General features: G+C 43.3%; 1 protein-coding gene across 5 annotated transcripts in view; it reads right to left on the bottom strand.

Moving 5' to 3' along the window:
* Positions 1-26: 26 nt before the first annotated feature.
* The window catches only part of PLPP5 (phospholipid phosphatase 5), a 29,537-nt gene continuing 6,000 nt past the window's right edge, over positions 27-23,563 (bottom strand). For 2 of the 5 annotated variants that reach the window (XM_053366692.1, XM_053366688.1), the window contains exons 4-7: positions 14,802-14,865; positions 13,447-13,571; positions 11,348-11,518; positions 7,914-10,312 (exon numbers count right to left, since the gene is read on the bottom strand). In XM_053366692.1, coding sequence (XP_053222667.1) covers positions 10,143-10,312; positions 11,348-11,518; positions 13,447-13,571; positions 14,802-14,865 — 530 coding nt within the window. In that variant the 3' untranslated portion in view covers positions 7,914-10,142. Of the gene's footprint in view, positions 152-6,097; positions 7,058-7,913; positions 10,313-11,347; positions 11,519-13,446; positions 13,572-14,801; positions 14,866-23,563 lie in introns of those variants that run through there. The other 3 variants (XM_053366689.1, XM_053366690.1, XM_053366691.1) reach the window with 3 other exon arrangements.

The following is a 23,563-nucleotide window of genomic DNA, read 5'->3' on the forward strand; positions in this document are numbered from 1 at the left end:
CACAAGGAGCAGCCCCCAAATACAGAACTTGCCTGAATTTCCTATTCCCTTTTCTCACTTCCCCTCTGTGAGGCCAAATACCATAGCTCTAGACTTGAGGCAGTAGTTGGTGTTTGCTCTGTGTGCATCTTGTCTGTGTTGTAGGAAAATCCTGAAGTGCAAATGACAGAAATGGTCCTTAAAATTATGAATGTTTAAGGATGTACATCTGTAAGTTTCACCACTCACTGCAATCTAAGTTGCCATATTGTAGATGCTTCATACATCAGGAAAACATGCTGAAATACTGTGTCTTTATCATAGACATTAGCTTGATACTTGCAGAAGTAAAAATTCTTGCTTTCATTCTAGGACTGTGCTACATACCTAAACCTTTTTGTCACACTTTTTATACCACAGTGCAGTTGTACTGTGCAATAAGTCAAAGCAGTAGCACTTCTCTTAGAACCATGGTTTGTATCAAACCAGTTTTTTCTCAAGAGTAGACCCATTGAAATTCATGAAACTGTTTGCCATTTCAGTGGGTCTACTCTGAGTATGACCAGCTTTAGCTGCAAGCTTGCACCCCAGTGTTAAGATCTGCAGGTGCTAGTGATGAGAGTGTCTAATTTCTGTGATCTTGTGGGCCAAAAAGAGTCTTAGTAATGAAATGTGTGGATGATGAATTTAGTTTTTCTTTTGTATAAGGAAACACAACTGTTCTTCCAGAGATTACACATAGGGTTCCGTTTAAGCTTGGTAAATGCAAAACATGTTGAGCACAATGTGAAAAACAGACGTCAGTAAACAGGTTAGGAGCAAGCTATAAAGTCTCATTTAGTGCACTCTTCTGATGCATGTTTGCTCAAACTAAAGTCCTGCAGTGTTCTGGTGTAAGCATGCAGAATTGTAACCTTATAGTTAATCTCTCCTTTGCCAAATCCAATCCCTGCCATACACTACAGTCTTAACTATCTGAAGGGAAAGCCTAAAATGAAGTAAATATTTTCTGTGAGGTCCAGTTTGATAGCTTCCGAGTTTATAGCACCTTGCAGTCATTCATGAGCAACATGAAAGACAGATTGCAAGTACTTCTACTTTACAGAGTGCACAAGGTAAGGGAGAACGAGAAGTTAGTGTTTCACATTCAGCAATGCCTCGCATGTCCCATTTAGTCCTAATCTGAGGACCAAAGAAGTGATACAGCAGTGCTTTTTCTTTTGAAGTTTTAGCATTTTTATTAAGACAGTTTTAAAAACTGTGAAACAATGAAAACACAACTCCATTGATTTGGCCTCTAAAAATGTACAAAATGTGAAAAACGAAGGTAAAATAATCTTTATCACAGCAACAATCCTTCCATACCTACTAATGGTTCAGACTAGCCCAATCTGCAAAGCAGGCACAAAATTAACTGCCCGAAAATGCGCCATACCAGGAATGATAGTGGTTTAACTATGATGGGAGCGAAACCTTGAGATTCCCACGTGGGTAAACAGAGGAAAACTCACCATTCATTATAAATTGTTTTGAGTATTCCTGAGACATCTGCTTGGCCACTATTTCGTTCTGCTCCCCTCCCCCTTTTACCACATTTTTATTCTACCTCCTAGGAGCTTACATGATCCCGGCTGGTTTTATCCTCACAACCACCCTTTGAGGTAGATTAGGCTGCTAGTGGCTGGCTCAAGGTCACCCAAGACTGACTGTTGGAAACAGGAGGCTGGTTGAGCCAGATTTTCCTGCATTATTTTAATATTACTCATCACCTTTCTAAAATACCATGACTGCTTTCATTAGAGACACAAGTCTTCTTTTTTCCTTCACTGTGTCCCCCAACATTTTTAGTTCTGGGGCCTCCCTTTAACCTCCAATTGCTGGATGAAACTTCTTTTTTATTAGCTAGATATATGCCTGTCTTTTCTCCCCCTTCTCTCTCTCTCGGTGTTCTGCCTTTTTGCTTGTCTCTTTGCTCTTAAAAAGAGGTTTAAAATAAAATGAAGACTGTGTCCCCTTCATTTGCCCATGACCCAGTTTTGGGTACCAAACCACAAGCTGACAAACTGATGTGCTAGCCTATGTTATGCGTAGTTGCCATTTTGCACAGAAACACCGCCATCTCCCTGCCACTGTTACCTTGCTTAAACCAGAAGTAGCTTGTGTGCTTCCCTCCTGATGTTGTTGGCATGCAACACCCATCCGTCTAAGCCAGCCTGACCAACAGGTCAAGGATGATGAAAGTTGTGGTCCTGCAACATCAGGAGAGCACGACGTTGGCTATTCCTGCCTTAGTCTTTTGAAGCCACAACCATTATCACCCTTGTGAAAAGAAAAGAAAAGCACTTGGCACTGCTTGGGGATGTGCCTCAAATCCACAGTTCAACAACATCTGGGCAGCCAGCTCTGCTGTAGGTGGGCTTCCATCAGCCTTAGCCAGAAAGGTCAATTGACATTGGGAGCCTGCCACTCCTGATGTACGTAAATGCCAGTTATGGCCTTCTGCTATCCTATTTAGGGGTATGAGGGGACCATTTTATTTGGGTGACAACAAGCAGAAAATGTGGTACATCCAGTATGACAAAGAGCAGCAAGGTGACATTCTGCTTGTGGAACAACTTCTGTAGAGAGGGAGGGAAGCCTTGTGCTAATCACATCTCCCCCACCCCTTCTATGGGGGCACTCCAATGGATGCTCACCCTGCAGAAAGGGCTGTTGATGCTGCTGGTGTCTCTCCCATGCCATCCCAAGTCCCCTGAAAGTAAAACACCTATTGGGAAACCTCTCCAGATTTAAGGTCCCAAATCCCAGAGAAACAGAGTTGAACCAGCCTGTGGTCACGGTGCAGCCATCTGTTCTCAACATTAAGAAACTTCTGATTGTCCCAAGCACACCAACTTAACAACGGCGGAATCCTAGCACAGGCACCAACCAACAAAAGCTGTGGGCCTGGATGAAGGCCAGTGCATCTTTGAAGAAGGACAAGCTCCAGCACTGAGAGAGCAGGGGTCACAAGCAGTTAAGTCTACAGCTATATACAGCTCCCCCTGAACTCCATGGAAGGGAAAGATCACCAGTGTGATGGCACATGCACATGCAAAGTAGACAGCTGGCCACCTAAGAGCTGCTTTTGCGCAAGGCGGTTTCAAAGGGGAGGAAGCAAAAGTCTGAGAGTGAGATCTTGCAGCAGAGACCTCATCACAGCCGTCACCCAAACCACCTTGCAAATGGTGCAAGCTGCAGAAGGTGAATTTGGGAGCTCACAGCAAATGTGCACCTCCTGAGTTTTGCTTCTTAAGCCGATTTTAAACAGTAGCCTTGAGATACCTTGTTAAAGAGTCTTTTGCAATGCTACTGTTGGGTTTATGCCCCAGTTCCACAAATCCTGGTGCATAGAGCAGCAGGTTGTATACATGCAATGTTGGTGAACAGGTTAGTGATTTATTTGAGAGGTAGTCATTTTGGGGCACTTCTTTGCAAAAGTCTACTATAATGGGTCAATGGGTTTCATTTTTTGCAACCTGCTAAGGTCTAGAAGCAGGTTTAGTCAATCCTAGTCCTACTTAAGAGTAGACCCACTGAAGTTAACGGGCATGATTAACTTAGGACATTGATTTCTTTTTTTTATTTTTTTTAATAATATTTTTATTCATTTTCAAAACAATTTTATACAATCAGTCCACATTTTGTCACACATTTGTCTATTTTTGACTTCCCTCAGTTTCTCTGCCAATCTTTCGTTTAAATTTATATTGTTAACGCATTTCTAAACTTAATATTGTCTTTAAATATCACCTCTCCCTTCTTACTCTCTTTTTTACAATATTTCTTAATTTTTCAGAGTCTCTTGAAAACCAACAAGCGTTATCTGTTCATCACATATGCTTTTCAGATAATCTGTAAATCTCCCCCAGTCCTCGATGAACTTTTGGTCTCTCTGGTATCAAATCTTCCCTGTTAGTTTGTCCAATTCTGCGTATTCAGTCAATTTCGTTCTCCATTCTTCCACCATTGGAATTTCTTCTTGTTTCCATCTTTGAGCCAGAAGTATTCTCGCTGCTGTTACTGCATATTGGAAAAGTTTACAATCTTTCTTATTTATTTCATTACCTACCAATCTTAGTAAGAAGGCTTCCGGTTTCTTAACAAACGTATATTTCAACATCTTTTTCAGTTCATTATATATCATTTCCCAGAAGCCTTTCACCCTTTTACACTCCCACCACATATGATAGAATGTTCCTTCTTTTTCTTTACATTTCCAACACTTATTACACGTTTTATACATTTTGGCCAGTTTTACTGGCGTTATATACCATCTATATACCATTTTCATTATATTTTCCTTCAACGCAGTACATGCCGTAAATTTTAACCTTTCATTCCATAATTTCATCCAATCATCATATTGTATATTGTACCCAAAATCTCTGGCCCAATGTATCATTACCGATTTAACCTCTTCATCTTTTGTATGCCATTCCAGCAACATTTTATACATTTTTGATAAATTTTTATACTTACTATTCAGTACCTCTGTTTGAAATTTTGAATCTTTTCCTTCATATCCACACTCTTTACAGTCTTTTTTAAACATTTCATTAACCTGGTAATAATGCAACCAATCATAAACAAATTCTTTCACATCTTCATAAGATTTCATTTTCCATTTCCCCTCCCCTCTCACTATCAAATCTCCATATGTTATCCATCCCCCCCATGTTAATCTTTTTCACACTCAATACTTCTAATGGTGAAATCCAGTGGGGGAGTCTTGGTTCAAACCAATTATTATACCTTTCCCATACCTCTATCAGTGATCTTCGAAAGATGTGGTTTTCAAACCCTTTGTGAATTTTCTTCTTTTCATACCATAAGTATGCATGCCAACCAAATCTGTTGTCAAACCCTTCTAAGTCCAACAACTCCCCATTCTCTAGTTTAATCCATTCCTTTAACCAACAGAGGCACGATGCTTCGTAATATAATTTCAAGTCTGGCAGAGCGAAGCCACCTCTTTCCTTTGCATCTGTTAGTAACGTGAACTGAATCCTTGGCTTCTTGCCCTGCCAGATATATCTTGAAATTGTTTTTTGCCATTCTTTAAATACTGATGCCCCCTTGATTATCGGTAGTGATTGAAATAAAAATAACATCTTTGGCAGCACACTCACCTTAATTGTTGATATTCTTCCCCAAAAAGATAACTTCAATCTTCTCCCGATCCCTTTTTATTCCATTCCACACAGGTAAGTAATTGTTTTGAAACAAATCAATATTTTTTTGGGTTAACCATATTCCTAAATACCTCACTTTATTCACCACTTCAATCCCTGTCTGTTGTTGCATTACCTCTATTAGTTCTTGATTCATATTTTTAGCAATAATTTTGGTCTTTTTTTTATTTAAATAAAATCCTGCAACTTGACCAAATTGATCTATTTCTTCTAAAATTCTTTTAACACTTCCCGATGGTTCTTCTACCGTTATTACTAAGCCGTCCGCAAACGCTTTAACTTTATATTCATTTTTTCCTACAGACACCCCTTTTATTTCTTCATTTTTCCTTATTGATTTTAGTAAGACTTCCAGTACCAGAATGAATAATAGTGGCGATAATGGACATCCCTGTCTTGTACCTTTAGTTATTTTTATATCTTCTGTTGTAGTATTATTTACTATCAACTTTGCTTTTTGCTCTGTATAAAGGTAAAGGTAAAGGTACCCCTGCCCGTACAGGCCAGTCTTGACAGACTCTAGGGTTGTGCGCCCATCTCACTTAAGAGGCTGCGGGCCAGCGCTGTCCGAAGACACTTCCGGGTCACGTGGCCAGCGTGACAAAGCTGCATCTGGCGAGCCAGCGCAGCACACGGAAATGCCATTTACCTTCCCGCCAGTAAGCGGTCCCTATTTATCTACTTGCACCTGGGGGTGCTTTCGAACTGCTAGGTTGGCAGGCGCTGGGACCGAACGACGGGAGCGCACCCCGCCGCGGGGATTCGAACCGCCGACCTTTCGATCGGCAAGCCCTAGGCGCTGAGGCTTTTACCCACAGCGCCACCCGCGTCTGTATATATTTTGCTCTGTATATATTGCCTTTATTCCGTTGAAGAATTCTGTACCCACGTCCATATATTCTAAATTTTTTAGCATAAAGTCCCATGATATATTGTCAAAGGCCTTTTCAGCATCCACAAAAATCAGCATAGCTTGTTTCTCATTCCTAGCATTCAGATATTCTAATATGTTTATTATATTTCTTATATTATCTTTCATCTGTCTGCCAGGAAGGAAACCCGCCTGATCCTTATGTATAATTTCTTGCAATACCTTTTTCATTCTCTTTGCTAGTATGCTCGCAAAGATTTTATAATCAGTATTCAACAATGAAATAGGCCTGTAATTTTTTACTTGCGTTAAGTCCGAATCTTGTTTTGGAATAAATGTAATGAAGGCCTCTTTCCACGTTTCCGGAATTTATCTGTTTTTCAAAATGTTATTCGTAACTTCTTTCAGTGGTACAAGCAGGGTGCGTCTCATTTCTTTATAATAACTAGCTGTAAATCCATCTGGTCCTGGAGCTTTTCCTTTTTTCAACTCTTTTATCGCCTCTTTTATTTCTTCAATTTCAATGGGGGCATTCAGATTATCTTTTTTCCCCGTCGGGATCTTCTGCACTGCTTTTTCCTTTAAAAATCTTTCTATTTTTCTCATGTTATTCTTTTCTTTACTTTTGTACAAATGTCTATAAAAGTCCAAGAATCCTTTTCTAATCTCTTTCGGGGTTTCTATTTCTGTACCTTCAACTTAGGACATTGATTTCAGTGGGTCTACTCTGAACAGAACGTAATTGGCTATAACATACAGAGTTGGCTAGGCCCTCAAATATCATCTATGGTGCAACAACATCCATCCCAGGAAGCCATCCAGCCTCTGTTGGACAACCTCTAATGAATGAGAGTCCACCACTTTCTGAGACAGTTTGTTCCACTGTCAAGCAGCTTGCAACATCAAGAAGTTCTTCCTGCTAGCTGGTCAAAAACCCTTCTGAGAATTTGAGCCCTTTGGTCCGGGGCCAACCCTTTGAAGCAAAAGTAAGCAAACACATTCCATCTTATACGTCAGGAGTGGGAAGGTTTTGGCTCTCCCAATGTTGCTTGCTTAACTACAACTTCCATCAGCCCCAGGAAGCACAGCCAATCACCAGGGATGACGGAAGCTGTAGTTCAATTAACACCTGGAGGGTCAGAGGACTCTCCCCTCCCTTGTTCTATGAGATAGCCCTTCAAGTATTTATTAATGGTTCTCATATTGCCTCTAAATAGTACTGTCCAGAGAGTAGGGGAAATATACTCAACTTCTTCACCCCTTTCTCAGAGGACTAGATATCCAGGAGTCTTATCATCTTTGTCACCTTGCTTTGAACATGGTCCAGCTCAACAATATCCTTGTTAAACCCCAGAACTGGACACAGTACCCCAGCTGACGTCTGAGCAAATCAGACTATTGCTTCCAGAAATCTGGACATTAGCTTTTTGTTGATGCAACAGAATTGTACAGTGGTACCTCCGGTTGCAGACGGGATCTGTTCTGGAGGTCCGGTCGGATCCCGAGGTTTCTGCAACCTGAGGACCACTTCTCCACCTGCGTGCATGGCGAAACCCTGTCAAATACTTCTGGGTTTGCCGCTATCGCAGCCTGAAGTTTACGTAACCAGAGGATTACGTAACCGGAGGTACTACCGTATTAGCCTTTTTAGATACCGCACAACACTGGGGGATCACATTTAGTTTCTGGTCTACTAAAATCCCTGAATCTTTTGCATTTTTACGAGGCATCACCCATCTTGTATATGAGTGCCTTATTCCTCCTAACTTAATGCAGAACTTTACATGGGCACCCTTTGGGTAAAGTTTGTCAAGCAGCTACAAATCCACCCAACAGTAGCATCATCTAGCCCATATTTTATCAATCTGTCAACAAGAATATTATGGGGAATCTTGTTGAAATCAAGATATGCTACTAGGAAGATAAAACATTAACAGATAAAGAACATGATTTTCTCACAGTAAAGTTCCACACATCACTACAAGCCTGGAGTCCATAGTCTGCAATGACCTGATAAAAGCAGGATTGACTCTACACTGAAAAAGTGCACATTTGACATTTAGAATAAATTACCCACATTCTATATAATAAGTTAATGTTGCTAAGACTCAGGTTTTCATAGTCTAGATTTTTCAGGGCTGGGATCAAGGGAAGGAAATGTGGAAAATCAGAATGGATGTGCAATGAGGGTGGTGGAAACACTCGTCACAGCCTAAAGCAGGAATGGGGAGTCTGTGGCCCTCCAGATGTTGCTGGACTCCCCTCGGCCCTGGCCAGAATGACCATTGGTCAGGAATAGTGGCCAATGTAGTCCAACATCTGAAGGGCTACAAGTTCCCCACCTGTCTAAAACCAGGAGTATATTGAAGCCCTGCCCACCTAAAGGCCACATGGGGCACTGTTTGATTTTCTAAGTGGACAACAGATAAAAAGCTTCTATGCTTTTCTTCCTAGCTCTAGGGACACAATTGCCTTTTTCAGAATAGAAGCTGCAGTTCTCAGGGCGCCAGGCTGCATCTCTGTGCACCCATCCGCTGGAATATGCACATCCATCTAAGGAAGAGCTGGTCTGCACAGCACAGAACCTGCTTTTGCAGGAGGTCAAAGGAGCAGATACTTCTGAGTGGCAGAGGGGCAAACGGGGCTTATCTGCTGCAGCAAACAAAGGGAGAGAGAGTCTTCTGGTACCAAAAACGGTATCAAATGCATCATGGCAGGAACTTTCATTCATTAGTCCATTGCATCATACATGCATTAGCTGCAACTCTGCACAAAAAGTGTCTTGCTCTGCTCTCAACTGCAATCCTAAACACGCTCACTGGTGAGTAAACACCTGTGAACTGGGAGGGACTTACTTCTAAGTAGACATGCTTGAGGTTCAACTGACAGGCTCTCATTTGTATATATGAGAGAGGACTATAGAGACATAGGAAGCTGCCTTATACCAAGTCAGATCATTGGGTCCCTCTAGCTCAGGTCTTCACTGACCTGCAGTGGCCTCCCAGGGTCTCAGGCAGGTGCTGTTTCCCAGCTGCACCTAGAGACACCAGGAGCTGATCCTGCACCTTCTGCATGCAAGGAAGATGCTCTCCAACTAAGCTGCATGCCGCTTCCCCAAGAACCGTACACCCCACCAGCCGAGGGTAACATTTCATGCATCTGATGAAGGAGGTGGGCTCAGATCCACAAATGCTTCCGCTCCCACACACTTTTAGGCTTGCTAGGCTTCTGAACATAAAAGCCAGCCGACCTGTGTGGGGAATGTACAGATTGAATGGGGAAAGCCTGGAGGTAGCTGGAAGGGCAGAAAACCATTCAGGGACCCTGTCTACGCTAAAGAAGAGGTCACCAAACCTTCAGGGCCCAGTGAGCTCATCTGAAATTTTTGCAATGTGCCACCAACTCTGGTCCCAATATGGTTGTCACTGGGTGTGGCATAACACAAAAGGGCAGAGAAAGAGGCAGGACCCCCAAATCGTGTTGGCGTGCCGCCTTTCATCCATGAGGGGGGAAAAGGCATCACCACACCCTTTCACAGAGAGAAGCTCTCTGCAGCTCTCCTCCATCCAGAATAAATGGGAGGGAGCGTGTCCCACTGCTGGTCAATAAAATGTGGGTCATGTTTAAGGGAGTGGTGTTCAGTGTAGGAGAGACACCCTGGCTGGGATGGCGCTCTGATGATCTGTGTGGAGGCGAGTGGCAGGTGATGGTTTTGCCTTGCAGCAAAGGACTGGACCAGATTGCCTTTTGACTTAGGGCAACTGCATGATTAAGAGTGGCATGGGCTGGGCTGGAAATGGAGTGGTCCAGGCCCTGCTGTCTAGTAGGAGAGAACTGCCTCCAGAATTGCCATGCAATGCCCAGCACTGTTCCCTAGGTCCCTGTGTAAACAGACTGGTAGGGCCAGAGCAGATCTCAAAGCCCCCCAACTGGACTGCCGGCATTTTAAAATGGTGTGATCCAACCGCACTCCTCCTCCAGGCACAAAGTAACACCGAAGGCTGTGGCCTCCCTCCTTTTCCAGCACCCAGGACACGCAGGTGGGGATTCTGAGGTCTTTATACATCGAGGCTGAAACCAGAGACTGTCAGCTTTTGTCTCTCTGGGGCAGAGAACCTGGATTTGCGCTGCAGCGGCTGATGGCACTCGGGATCCGTCAGAGGAGGGTAATGCTGTCTGTAGCACAGGTAGGCAAATGCAAGGCCCATTCCTGAACCGACCAGCACATCTTGGGAAGAAAACACAAAGAGGAGAGAATGCAAAGATGGTTTCAGCTTGGGGCTGGCTAGCAACAGCACAGAACTCTGCTTCTATCCTCTCCATGTGTAGGGAGAAGAGTAGGAAATTGCCTCATACAGAGTCAGGCCCCTGGTCCATCTAGCTCAGTATTCCTGACCCTGACTGGCAGTGGCTTTCCAGAGTTTCAGATGGGACATTCCCTGTCTGTTGCTGGGGATGGAACCTGGGACCTTCTGCATGCAAAGCAATGCCCTTCCTTCCTCATAGGGGACGCTGCCTCATACCAGTTTGGCCTATTTGTTCATCTAACCCAGAATTGTTGACTGGTAGAAGCTCTACAAGCGAAGGGAGGTCATTCCTATCACCTGCTACCTGCCTTTTAAACTGGAAATACCAGTGACTGAGCAGGGAATGTTCTGCATAGAAAGCCATGTGCTCTGCCACTGGCCTATGCTTCCTCTCCAAATGAATGAATGGAAAAATACAAGATGGCACCATGCTTGGTCAGATATGCAGCTCATCTAACTGGGTGCCAGGGAGGGAAAACCCAGAAGTCCAGCAGGGGCAAGAGCAACTGGCTGCTGCTGTAAGAACCGGTGCCATAGTCTGCTTCTCCCCTCCTCCCTCCCAATCACTTTTCCCTGTGTGCTGCGTCTTTTACACTGTAAGCCTGAAGGCAGGAACCAAGGGATTCCTGACATCTGTCAGCTGGTTTTTTCCAGAGGAAAAATCCTGTAATGGGCAGGAGGGGGTTCAGCCCTCTATCCTGTTCCAAACCCTGGCTTGGACGCAGGCATGCACTTAAGGAGGGAGTACAGCCAACCTCCACCCATTACTCCAGGGTTGGGGGTCCTGAAGCCTTCCAGGGGTTGCTGGACTACAACTCCCATCCTCCTTGACTACTGCCCGTTGGCTACAGCTGATGGGAAATGTAGTCAAGCAACATCACAGGTTAGCCGCAGGAAGACAGCCACTTGCCATCTTCGTGGCATGTGCCTCACTTCTCCATCAACGTCTCACTCACCTTGCCAGTGATGCTTGTAATCGCAGGTGCGGGATAAAGCAATGAGCATCGCCACAAAGAGGGGCGCCAAGAAGGCACAGAGGCGCCAGGACTGCCCACGCCCGCCAGGCGCAAAGCAGTGGAGCTTCCCTGCGATGTAGAAGGAGCCGAAGGCGAGGCCGGCAAAGGCAACTGGAAGAGAGGAATGATCACTGCAAGACCCAGCAAGGCAAAGAGTCCCCGCTAACATCAGCGACAGATCCATAAACACCTGAGGAACTAATAGTCCCTGATCTCTCGGCAAGATATAGCAGAGGCTGAGCTCAGAAGGTGGGCAATGCCTTGGCAAGGCAACACTATACAAGAGCTCTCAAAAGTTAGCTCTGTTGACTTCAATGGCACAGGCTCTCAGGTGACCCACATTGAGGGGAACATTCAGAGCAGCGGAAGCCAACAGGGAGACCAGCTCCCAGCAGCCCCAGCCAGAATGGCCAATGGTCAAGCACGATGGGAGTTGGAGTCTGTAGAGAAACTCTATGTGGTTTGTTTTGTTCCATGTTTTGAAGGAAGAAACATTCTGTGACTGCAAAGGGCTGTGGTGACAGGTTCTAACAGAGGAAATGTGATCACTTTAAGGCAGGGCCTGGATCAGGTGTATTAGTCTGCTGGTTGGCTGCAGGTTCCGGTCAGCTGAGAGTTCACTGTCAGTGAGGGAGATGATTAAGTTGTTCCAGTTGCAGAGAAGGGGGAAGGGGGTAGATGAGGGCAGTGGGAGGAATAAGGACAGAGAACAGTGGAAGGGGAAACTGAGGCCTGTATATTAATAGGCATGTTGTGTGGGGTGGACATCAAGCAAAGGAGCAGTCTTTGGGGACTGGGGGCTGGAGATCGGGTGAAGGAGCAGACGACAGAGCAGATTTTGGAGATCGCACCACACAGATTGGGGGACGCGGGTGGTGCTGTGGTCTAAACCACAGAGCCTAGGACTTGCCGATCTGTAGGTCAGCGGTTCGAATCCCCGCGACGGGGTGAGCTCCCGTTGCTCGGTCCCTGCTCCTGCCCACCTAGCAGTTCGAAAGCACGTCAAAGTGCAAGTAGATAAATAGGTACCACTCCGATGGAAGGTAAACAGCATTTCCGTGCGCTGCTCTGGTTCACCAGAAGCAGCTTAGTCATGCTGGCCACATGACCTGGAAGCTGTCTGCAGACAAACGCCGGCTCCTTTGGCCTATTGAGTGAGATGAGCACGCAACCCCAGAGTCGTCCGCGACTGGACCTAACGGTCAGGGGTACCTTTACCTTCACCTTTTTACTGCACAGATTGGGGAGTGTGTGTGTGGAGCTCAGGTGAAGCAGCAGTATTTGGGTACTGTGTGGGTGAGGGGTTGGAGATTGGACATAGGAGTAGTCTTTAGCGATCACGATGGGGGGTGGAGATCGGAGCAATATTTGGGGATGGCACATGTGGAGGCTACAAATGGGAGCTGTATTTGAGGATTGCACTTGTGGGGACTGGGCAATCTTTGGTGATCAGGTTGGTGGGGGGGATGGGCGAAGAACTGTACGGGTGAGGGTGGAGATTGGGTAAAGCAGCAACTTTGGGGATTGCATGAGTAGGGGGATGTGGATTGAGCAACTGAACAGTCTTTTGAGATTGCATCGGTGGGGTGGGGATGAGCAAAGGAGCTGTTTTTAGGGATTGTGCCGGTGGAAGGGTGGAGATGGAGGAAAGGAACAGTCTTTGGGGATCTTGTGCTTGCTGGAGATCGGGTGAAGGAGCAATGTTTGGGGTTTGTGTGGGTTGGGGATCGGGCGAACGAGCAGTCTTTGGAGATAGCATGGGTAGGGGTGGAGATCAAGCAAAGCAGAAGCCATGAAGATCACCTGTTTGCAGGGGTGGAGATGGGGCAGAGGAGCCGCCATGGGGATTTATAATGCTGCAAGTGTATCATATGGTTGTAGCCAGGACACTCTTCTGCTCAGAAAAAAGTCTCTCTGCAGATGCACCCTGAAGAGATCTGTGCATGGCTGCCTTGAACTCACCCTGGATCCATCCCATCCCCCATTTGGTGCTTCCCACCCCGGCTGCAGCCCCCAAACGAGGCAGCTTGCACACTCACAAGAGGAATGTCCACTGGGGAAGCTCTTGCGCCCCTCGGTCACTATTTGCGCGTCCCCCGTGCACAGCAGCTGAAGGGTTTCCCGGCCATCTGGGAAGCAGCGGTAGAAGAAATCCGGTCGAGGCCTGGAGTGAGGAAGAGACGCAAAGCGTGGGGCTCTGAACGATAAGTGTGGAGAGGAAGAAGCAAGGCGAAATCTAACACTGTGCTCCACAACCTGACCATGCAGCTCCTCTTGCAGACTCCACAACTACTGGTCCTTCCATAACCCATCTTGGCGTCTTGCAAGTAATGGCCTTTGCTTGGCTGAAAATTGCTCTGGAGAAGGCAGCAGCAGCAGAGGACATAAATGCCAAATCCCAACTCCTATCACCTCCAGCTGGCATGGACTATGCTGACAGAGAATGAGAGCTGGAGTCCAGCAACATCTAGGAGACCCCTGACCAGCCCAACCCTGCCTTTTCATTCTCTAGTCTCCAGGCAGTAGCCTAGAAGCAGCTAAGAAAGAAAGATGAAAGAACAGAAGGCAAATGGGATTTCAGGAGCCACGTTTACTAGGAAACAGACTGCCTGGCTTACCCATAGAGCAGAACTAGGTGACAAGTGATAGCAGAATCCTGAGGTGGCTTACTGGATCGGCGGTGGAGGAAAATCATGGATTGTATCCAATGTCAGCCATGCTCAGAGTAGACCCACTAATTTCCACTCAGAGTAGACCCATCTAAATCCAGAGTTGGACCTAAGTTAGCCTGTCTATCCATTTCAATAGGCCTACTCAATGTGTCTGGCTGTGAACCAGAAGGTTTGTGGTTCGGGCCCACCCAGGGATAGCTATGGAAAGAATTTCTGCATTGCAGGGGTTTGATTCTATAGTCTGGGTAGAAATTAGTTGGATACAACCCTTTTTTTTTAATACTCCCCTACAGAATCAGTGGTGGTGGGAATGTCCCTGCAAGTAGAAAACTAGCAGGACAGGCCCTGTGCTGTGCTGCAAGCTTTCTGCTCAATATGAACCACCATGGTACCACTTCTCATAATGAAAGAGGGCATTATATACTGTGTATATATGTGCAGAAAGAGTTGTAATGAATAGATAAATACCTAAATTGTGCCATGTTCTCTAGCACTAGGGAAGTATTCCACATTTAGGATGGGCATTCAAAAATGGCAGAGACAAACCCATTGCAGTCTGAAATGTTACTCTCCACTCTGCCACTCTCAGGATATTTATGGAATCTCATTCCGAAACACAGACAGCCCGGTCCAACCTTCTGCAACCGGCAGTCGAAATGCAAAAATACACTCTCTACAGAAAGGACTAGAACAAGCACACACAAGGAGAAACAGGATCTCACCTGCCCACGGCCAGCTTCACAGCATTGGTAAAGACACCATTCAGGGTAAGAGCCAGGCTGGCACCTGGAGGAAAGAAGAAGGAAGAACCCATCGTTTTCATCATCTTTACTGATTCAACCCTAGTCAGGCTCATTGTCAGAAATGTTGTGGCGAGAGGGCTGCCTTAAGGGGGAGAATTATTGCAAAGGTAAAAGACAATCGTGGAATTCATTTTTTTTTTAAAGAGATTTTTATTCAAATTTCACAAATTGTATAAAAAACATAACAGAACATAGAATACAAAAATACAAAAATACAAACATACAAAACTAAGATCAAAAAACACAAAAATAACAAAAATAAAACAAGTATACTTTCTATCCCTTATTTTCTTAAAACTTGCTTCCCCGACTTCCTCATGCCTCCCCTTTCTGTATTCCAATTTCCAATTTGTTGATTCAGCAAATCCTTTCCCTAAGTTTCAAATAATTTTTTAACTTTCTTTTCTTTTTTACTTATCCGTTACAGCTGAAAACCACATACGTACTAAACCAGCGTCATACTAACATTCAATAATTTTACAATGTTTCTTAAGATAGTCCTTATATTTCTTCCAATCTTCCTCCGCTGTCTCTCTCCCCTGGTCTCGGATTCTGCCAGTCATCTCTGCCAGTCCCATGTAGTCAATCATCTTCATCTGCCATTCTTCCAAGGTGGGTAGATCTTGTGTCTTCCAATACTTCGCGATGAGTATTCTTGCTGCTGTTGTAGCGTACATAAAGAAAGTTCTATCCTTCTTTGACACCAATTGGCCGACAATACCCAAGAGAAAGGCTTCTGGTTTCTTCAGGAAGGTATATTTAAATACCTTTTTCAGTTCATTATATATCATTTCCCAGAACGCCTTAATCTTCGGGCACGTCCACCAAAGGTGAAAGAATGTGCCTTCATTTTCCTTACATTTCCAACATTTATTGTCAGACAAGTGGTAAATTTTTGCGAGCTTGACTGGGGTCATGTACCACCTATAGATCATTTTCATAATATTCTCTCTTAAGGCATTACATGCCGTGAATTTCAAACCGGTGGTCCATAACTTTTCCCAGTCAGCAAACATAATATTATGACCAATGTCTTGTGCCCACTTAATCATAGCTGACTTCACTGTTTCATCCTGTGTGTTCCATTTCAACAGCAAGTTATACATTTTTGACAAATTTTTAGTATTGGGTTCTAACAGTTCTGTTTCCAATTTTGATTTTTCCACCTGAAAACCAATTTTCCTGTCCAACTTATAGACCTCCATTATTTGATAATAATGAAGCCAATCTCGCACTTTATCTTTTAATTTTTCAAAGCTCTGCAATTTCAAATTGTCCCCTTCTTGTTCCAAAATTTCCCAATACTTCGGCCATCTAGACTCCATATTGAGCTTTTTCACAGCTTTTGCCTCCATTGGCGAAAGCCACCTAGGAGTTTTATTTTCCAGCAAATCTTTATATCTTACCCAGACATTATATAATGCTTTCCTGACAATACGGTTTTTAAAGGCTTTATGAGCTTTAACCTTGTCATACCACAAATATGCATGCCATCCGAAAATATTATTGAAACCTTCTAGATCCAAAATGTCAGTGTTCTCAAGAAGCAGCCAGTCCTTCATCCAGCAGAAAGCTGCTGATTCATAGTATAATTTAAAGTCTGGCAGGGCAAATCCCCCTCTTTCCTTTACATCAGTTAAAATCTTAAATTTTATTCTGGGCTTCTTGCCCTGCCAGACAAATTTAGAAATATCCTTCTGCCACTTCTTGAAACAATCCATCTTGTCCACAATTTGTAATGTTTGGAATAAAAACAACATTCTAGGCAATACATTCATCTTTATAGCCGCAATTCGACCCATCAAGGAAAGCTTCAAATTTGACCAAATTTCTAAGTCTTTTTTCACTTCAGCCCAACATTTCTCATAATTATCTTTAAATAAGTTCACATTTTTATCTGTCATATTAATGCCCAAATACTTCACTTTCTTAACCACAGTTAAACCTGTCTCATTCTGGAACCTCTCTTTTTCAATATCTGTTAAATTTTTCTCTAAAACCTTAGTTTTTGACTTATTCAGTTTAAATCCTGCTACTTGACCAAACTCTTGAATTAATTCTAAAACCCTTTTAGTACCAGATACTGGCTCTTGTAAAGTAAGTACCAGATCATCTGCAAAAGCTCTCAGTTTGTATTGTTTAGCTCCGACCTGTATCCCTTTAACCAGCTGATCCTTTCTAATCGTATTCAGTAAAACCTCCAGGACTGATATAAAAAGTAATGGAGAGATTGGGCAACCCTGACGTGTCCCTTTTTCTATCTTAAATTCTTCCGTGACCACATTGTTAACAATTAACTTTGCTTTTTGTTCAGAATAAATTGCACCTATACCATTTTCAAACCTTTGACCTACCCCCATCCCCCGGAGATTCTTTCTCATAAAACACCAAGAGATATTGTCAAAGGCTTTCTCCGCATCCACAAAAATCAGGACTGCTTTAGTGTTTATATTCACTTCCAGTTTTTCCAAAATATCAATTATATTCCTTACATTGTCTGACAAATGTCTTCTTGGAAGAAAGCCTGCTTGTTCTCCATGAATCTCCTCCATCAAAACTTTTTTCAGTCTCTTAGCCAAAATATCAGCAAAAATTTTGTAATCCACATTTAATAAGGAAATAGGGCGGTAGTTCTTAAGTTGAGTCTTTCCAGTCTCTGTCTTCGGTATAAGTGTAATAAAAGCCTCTTTCCACGTTTCAGGTGCCTTTTTCCCTTCCAGAATTTCATTGCAGACTTCCTTCAAAGGTTGTAATAACCATTCTTTCAAAGATCTATAATATCTGGAAGTCAGCCCATCTGGTCCTGGAGATTTGCCCAATTGCATATTTTGAATGGCACCATCTATTTCCTGTTCAGTTATTTTCTGATTCAAAACTATTTTATTTTCTTGAGAGATTTTTTTTAATCCATTTTTCTCAAGGAATTGTTCTATGTCCAGTTCTTTCTGCGGCCCTTGTGAATATAGTTGTTTAAAATATCTCTGGAAGCAATTTCTAATCTCAATTGGGTTGCAAATGTTCTTTCCTTCCACTTCTAAGTTTGTCACTGTATTCAATTTTTGTCTTTTCTTCATTTGCCAAGCCAACAATTTACCACATTTATCCGCTGATTCAAAAGTCTTTTGTCTCATTTGTTTAATTTTCCATTCTATTTCTTGATTCATCAGTTCCATATATTGTGTTTGATATAACTTTATTTCTCTCAGGATCTCTTGCAATTTTGGTTTTAATCTTAGTTTCCTTTCCCCTTCTTTTATCTTCTCTAAGATCCTGTCTTTCTTCTCATTTTGTCTTCTCTTCTTTATGGCATTTTGTTGTATCAAGAACCCTCGCATAACGGCTTTACTTGCATCCCAAATTACTCTTTTTTCAACATCAGTCTTCATATTTATTTCAAAATAGTCTCTCAAAGTTTTTTGGGCCTTTTTGTAAACTTCTTCATCTCTGAATAAGGTGTCATTCATCCTCCATCTAAAAGAGCCAGCTGTTACTTGCTTCATCTCCATCTTCACAGCATTGTGGTCGGAGCACGTTTTTGTGCAGATTTCCACTTTTTTAATCTTTGGAGCCATTCCTCTAGTGACCCAAATTTGGTCAATTCTTGTCCATGTCATTTTGGCTTCAGAAAAGAAAGTTCCCTCTCTCTCTAACGGGTTTTTTGTTCTCCAGATGTCAACCAAGTCCATGTTGTCGGTCATTTCAAAAAAAGTTTTTGGTAATCTTCCATCTTTAGTAACTACCAGTCTTTGTGCTTTATCCATATTTGTAGAAACTACTCCATTCATGTCACCCATCAAGATTAAATTATAGTCCAAATAGTCCAACAATGTCTCATGCAACTTCTTAAAAAATTCTGATTTCCCCTCATTTGGTGCGTAAATCCCTACAATCAAAAATTTCTCTCCTTGGACTTGAATTTCAATTGCCAAAAATCTTCCTTGGTCATCTTTAAAGATAAATTTCGGCGACAGTCTTTCCTTTGCATATATCACCACCCCTCTTTTTTTAACTCTGTCTGATGAGATAAATTCTTGACCCAATCTTTTATTAATAAGTATTTTCCTGTGTGACCTCATAACATGTGTCTCTTGTAAACAAATCAAGTCCAATTGTTCTTTCTTTAATATATGAAAAACACTTTTTCTTTTTCGGGGTATGTTCAGACCATTACAATTCCAGCTTAGAAGTCGCAGAGCCATGATGGGATTATTTACTTTTTCCTCTGACTGCTCCAAGTAGTTCTTCTTCAGTCGGTAGTTTCAATCCGAATGATAAATTTGCTATATCCAATATTCCTTCTCTTGATGAGATTGGTTCTTGTCCAGATTCGGCCTCTTTCTGAAGGTCCTCTTCGTGATCACTCAAAAATTTGTCCTTGTCGCTCACTGTCCTTATTCTTATTTTCCTTCCTTTATATTTGAAAGATAGGCCTTGAGGGAATTCCCACCTGAAGAGTATATTGTTTCTTTTCAATAGAACAACCAGATCTCTATAGTAGGTTCTTGCATCCAAAATGTACTTCGGAATATCTTTAAAAATCTCCACATAAGAATCCTCAATTTGCAATGCTTTTTGGTAGTGCAAGTTCAAAATTTTATCTCTTTCTTCTTTTGATCTTAAAGTTATCAGGCAATCTCTTGCCTTGTTTCTTCTTTGTCTTATACCAAGTCTAAATGCGCTCACTATCTTGATTTCTTCCTTCTCAAGATCCTGTTGCCAGAAATCAGAAAATTCTTTTGTGAGAAAGTCCGCCAAATTGTCCTTTTCAATTTCTGGTATTGCTCTGATTCTTAAATTTCTCTCTTTCCTTTGCAAATCAATCATAGACAATGCCAGTTCATGATCCTCCAATTTTTTAACGACCGGTGGGATTTTTTCCTGTGCTGCAGTCGCAATTTCCTTGGCCTCCTCTGCAATTTTTCGGGTTGTAGACGATTCCTCTAGTAGTTTTTCAATGGTCTCTGTATTAGAATTCACCTTCTTTCCAAGTTCATTTATACTTGTAGTATTTAAGTCAATTTTTGCTGAAATCTCAGCTACTTTCTTGTTAGTTTCTGCAATTTGCTTGTTAGTTTCAGCCACTTGTTTACTTGTCTCTGCCCCGTTTCGTTAAATGTTCCAAAGATTCATTAATTTTTCCAAGTGCCTTAGCCAAAGCGTCTTCAGATGACATAGTTCTTGCTTTTGTTTGTGGGGCAGCAGCTGCTCCTATGCCTCCAGATGTAGAGGCCCTTCTTTGTTGTGAGATATCAATTATGTATTGTCTACCAGATCTTAAGCTTTTTTCCTGTAGCTCTACTTTCCCTTTACCATCTGCCATAACACTCTCATGCCAAGTCAAGGTCAGTCACGTACTTAAAGGATTGTTTGAAATAGGAATTTTCCAGTGGCTCAGCAGCTAGAAGTTCAATTGTTGTTGTTACAATCCAGTCACCTCTAGAGGGGGAAATCACTAGCTTCACTTTAAAATTTTTGAAACAAAATGTTCTTTAAAATTCCCCCATATCTCCTCAAAAAATCACAGTATCAATTATCTTCAAATTTAATTGAATGCAACACAGTCTATGTAACAGGGACACTGTATCAAAAAAGTTAGTTCCAAAGTTGCTCAAAAGTTACTTCTTTGCCTTAGCGTGCAGATAGCCTCCTGCCGGCTTCCCTGTCCAGGCAGCCCGTCCCCAGGGTGTTAAAACAGCAACAAAGTTCCAATTCCCCTCTTTCATGCAGGCAAATAACGTGCAATTGCCTCCCCCCGGCTCCTGCCTACGGGGGGGAAGTCTATTTTCTGGCGATGGCTTTGTTCTTGTCAAAAACAAGGCTCTCTTACCGTTACAGCTTGACAGTCTCTTTGCTTTGATCCCTCTGCAGATCGGAAAGGTAGACTTCCTTTTTATACCTTTCCCGTCTCGGTTTCAAATTTCCAATTTAGCTTCAATTTAATCCTTAAACCTACTCACGGGTAGTTGCTTTCTTTAAATCCAATTCTTCGGAAGAAGTCAGCGCTCTCCGCTAATGGCGATGCGGCTTCACTCCACAGGCTGGGTAACTCTCAGCACCGCGCCGCTCACCCGCTGCTGCTCGGAAGCCTTTAAAAAGGCTCTTTGCAGGTTTGGGGGGGCGCAAAAGGTGCCCGCCGAGTCTCCTTGTTCACAGGCTTCACCACCTGTGATTTTTGGGGGTCCCTGTTTCGCCGTAACAGCAGGACCCGAACCTGTAGAGCAGACTCCCTCCGGAGCTCGGAGGGGAATCCGCCATTAAGCGCTGGCGCTAACCGGAAGTCCCTCGACAATCGTGGAATTCAAGCCATGGTCTTCCCATCATTCCATCTGCACAAGGATTGAAGTTTGTCAGAGAGAGATTCCCCCTCTCCTTCTCCTGGGAGGAATGGATGGGGATGGGAGGGAAAGCCCCATTGCACAAATTTTAGCTCAGGACTTCCAGTAATGGGGCTGGTATAAATAATAATAATAATAATTTATTTATACCACACCCATCTGGCTGGGCTTCCCCAGCCACTCTGGGCAGCGTTCAACAAAATATTAAAATACAGTAATGCATCAAACATTAAAAGCTTCCCTAAACAGGACTGCCTTCAGATGTCTTCTAAAAGTCTGGTAGTTGTTGTTCTCTTTGACATCTGGTGGGAGGGCATTCTATAGGGCGGGTGCCACTACCAAGAAGGCCCTCTGCCTGGTTCCCTGTAACTTGGCTTCTCGCAGTGAGGGACTCGCCAGAAGGCCCTCGATGCTGGACCTCAGTGTCCGGGCAGAACGATGGGGGTGCAGACGCTCCTTCAGATATACTGGACCCCACCCAAGAAGGTCGATATGTTTAAAGTGGTTGAATTGCACTCTATAGAAATAAAGTAAAATTCTATTTTGTAACATTAAATAAGAAGCTACTCTTTCAAGTTATCCCAGTGCCTTTGTACCCCAGACAGAAAGCTAGAACAGGTGAGTACATGGCTATTCTTGGTAGCTGCCCCCAAGTTCTGGAACTCCTTCAGAAGCTCAGCCAGTCCCCTCTCTGAAGCATCTTCCACTGGCAAGCAAATACATTTTTATGTGGACAGGAAGCTTCCTGGAAATACATTGCCATTGGCTTGTGTGGGTTGCATGGAATAAATGAATTCATTCATCTTATTTAGCAGGATTTATATACTGCTTATTATCCACCCTTCACCCTAAGGTCCTGGGACAGGTTACTACAATATAAAAATACAATGATAAAATCAGTTAAAACAATTTTACCATCAGAAATTGACTTTACTGATGTTGCACCTAATGTGCTTTAATTTTTTTACTTTATATTTTACTGTTATTTTATTTTGTTTGAATTATTGCTGTTAGTCGACCTCGACCACCATTTGGGGGAATACAAATTAAACAAGCGATAAAAGTCTACTTCTTTGACTGCTTCAGGGGGCAGCTAGGGGTTTAGGGCCTTACCCACAGTATACATTTAAAACAATTTATTGTAGGACCTTAAATGTCAGAGCTTTCCACAAAGAATCCTTAGAAGTGTAGTTAAGTGCACTGAGAATTGCTAGGAGACACCTTTCACTCTCACAGAACTGCAATTCCCAGAGTTTCCTGGGAAGATTGCTAAAGCACTTTAAATATGTGGTGCTGCTGTACCCTAAGAAGTAAACAGAAAAGGCCCATCCGGACTGGACTGCATGGTTTATCTGAACACTCAAATCAGTTCTAAGTTTATAGATGATCCTTCTTTTGGTCCATTGATGTATTCTTGCATTTTCTGCTGTGGAGGGGGTAAGTTGGACTCAAAGCTTAGAATTAGTTATTAATAAAAATAATAAATTTTATTTATACCCCGCCATTCCGGGTTCAAAAACCGGGCTCAGGGCGGCTAACAACAAATTTAAAACAATTATAAAAGCAGCATAAAATACAGTATAAAAACATGAATAACAATAAAATTCAAAATTCAAAAATCAATTTAGGGGAAATAAGCCTTAGATAATCCCCAGGGCTAGCTGGCTGAATTGGTCCTACTTGGGCCAGCGAGGGGGCCAGGGGAGAATTAGCTGTGGGGTCTCAGAGCGGGTGATCTTCATAAAAGGGGAGGGGGAGGGAAGAGAAGGGAAATAAAAGATCAGGCTGAATTCAATTTAAAGGCCAGGTGGAATAGCTCTGTCTTACAGGCCCGACAGAAGGAGGTTAAATCCTGAAGGGCCCAAGTCTCATAGGACAGAGCATTCCACCAGGTCGGAGCCATCACTGAAAAGGCCCTGGCCCTGGTGGAGGATAGTCTGACTTCCTTAGGGCCCGGGACCTCTAAACTATGGCTATTCATGGACCTTAAGGTCCTCTGCGGGGCAGACCAGGAGAGGCGGACCCGTAGACAAGTGGGTCTCTAGACTTGCTGAATCAGACGAAGGACCCCTCACATCTAGCATCCTGTTTCTGCCCATCCAGATGTCTAAGGGAACTCATAAGCAGGATATGAGCCCAAAAGCATCTCTGTCTCCTGGCCCAGAAACTAGTACTGGGTTTGACACTGTAGGCAATACAAGGTTCTTGCGACTAGCAGCCACAGATAGCTTTATCCGCTGTGAATGTGTATAGCCCCCCTTTCAAAGCTGTTCAAGTTGGTGGCCAGGGCTACATCTTGTGGGAGCGAACCCCCACAGTTCAGCTGTAGCGTGCAAAGATGTATTC

Source organism: Podarcis raffonei, chromosome 15 (genome assembly GCF_027172205.1).
Source record: "Podarcis raffonei isolate rPodRaf1 chromosome 15, rPodRaf1.pri, whole genome shotgun sequence".
Classification (NCBI taxonomy): domain Eukaryota; kingdom Metazoa; phylum Chordata; class Lepidosauria; order Squamata; family Lacertidae; genus Podarcis; species Podarcis raffonei.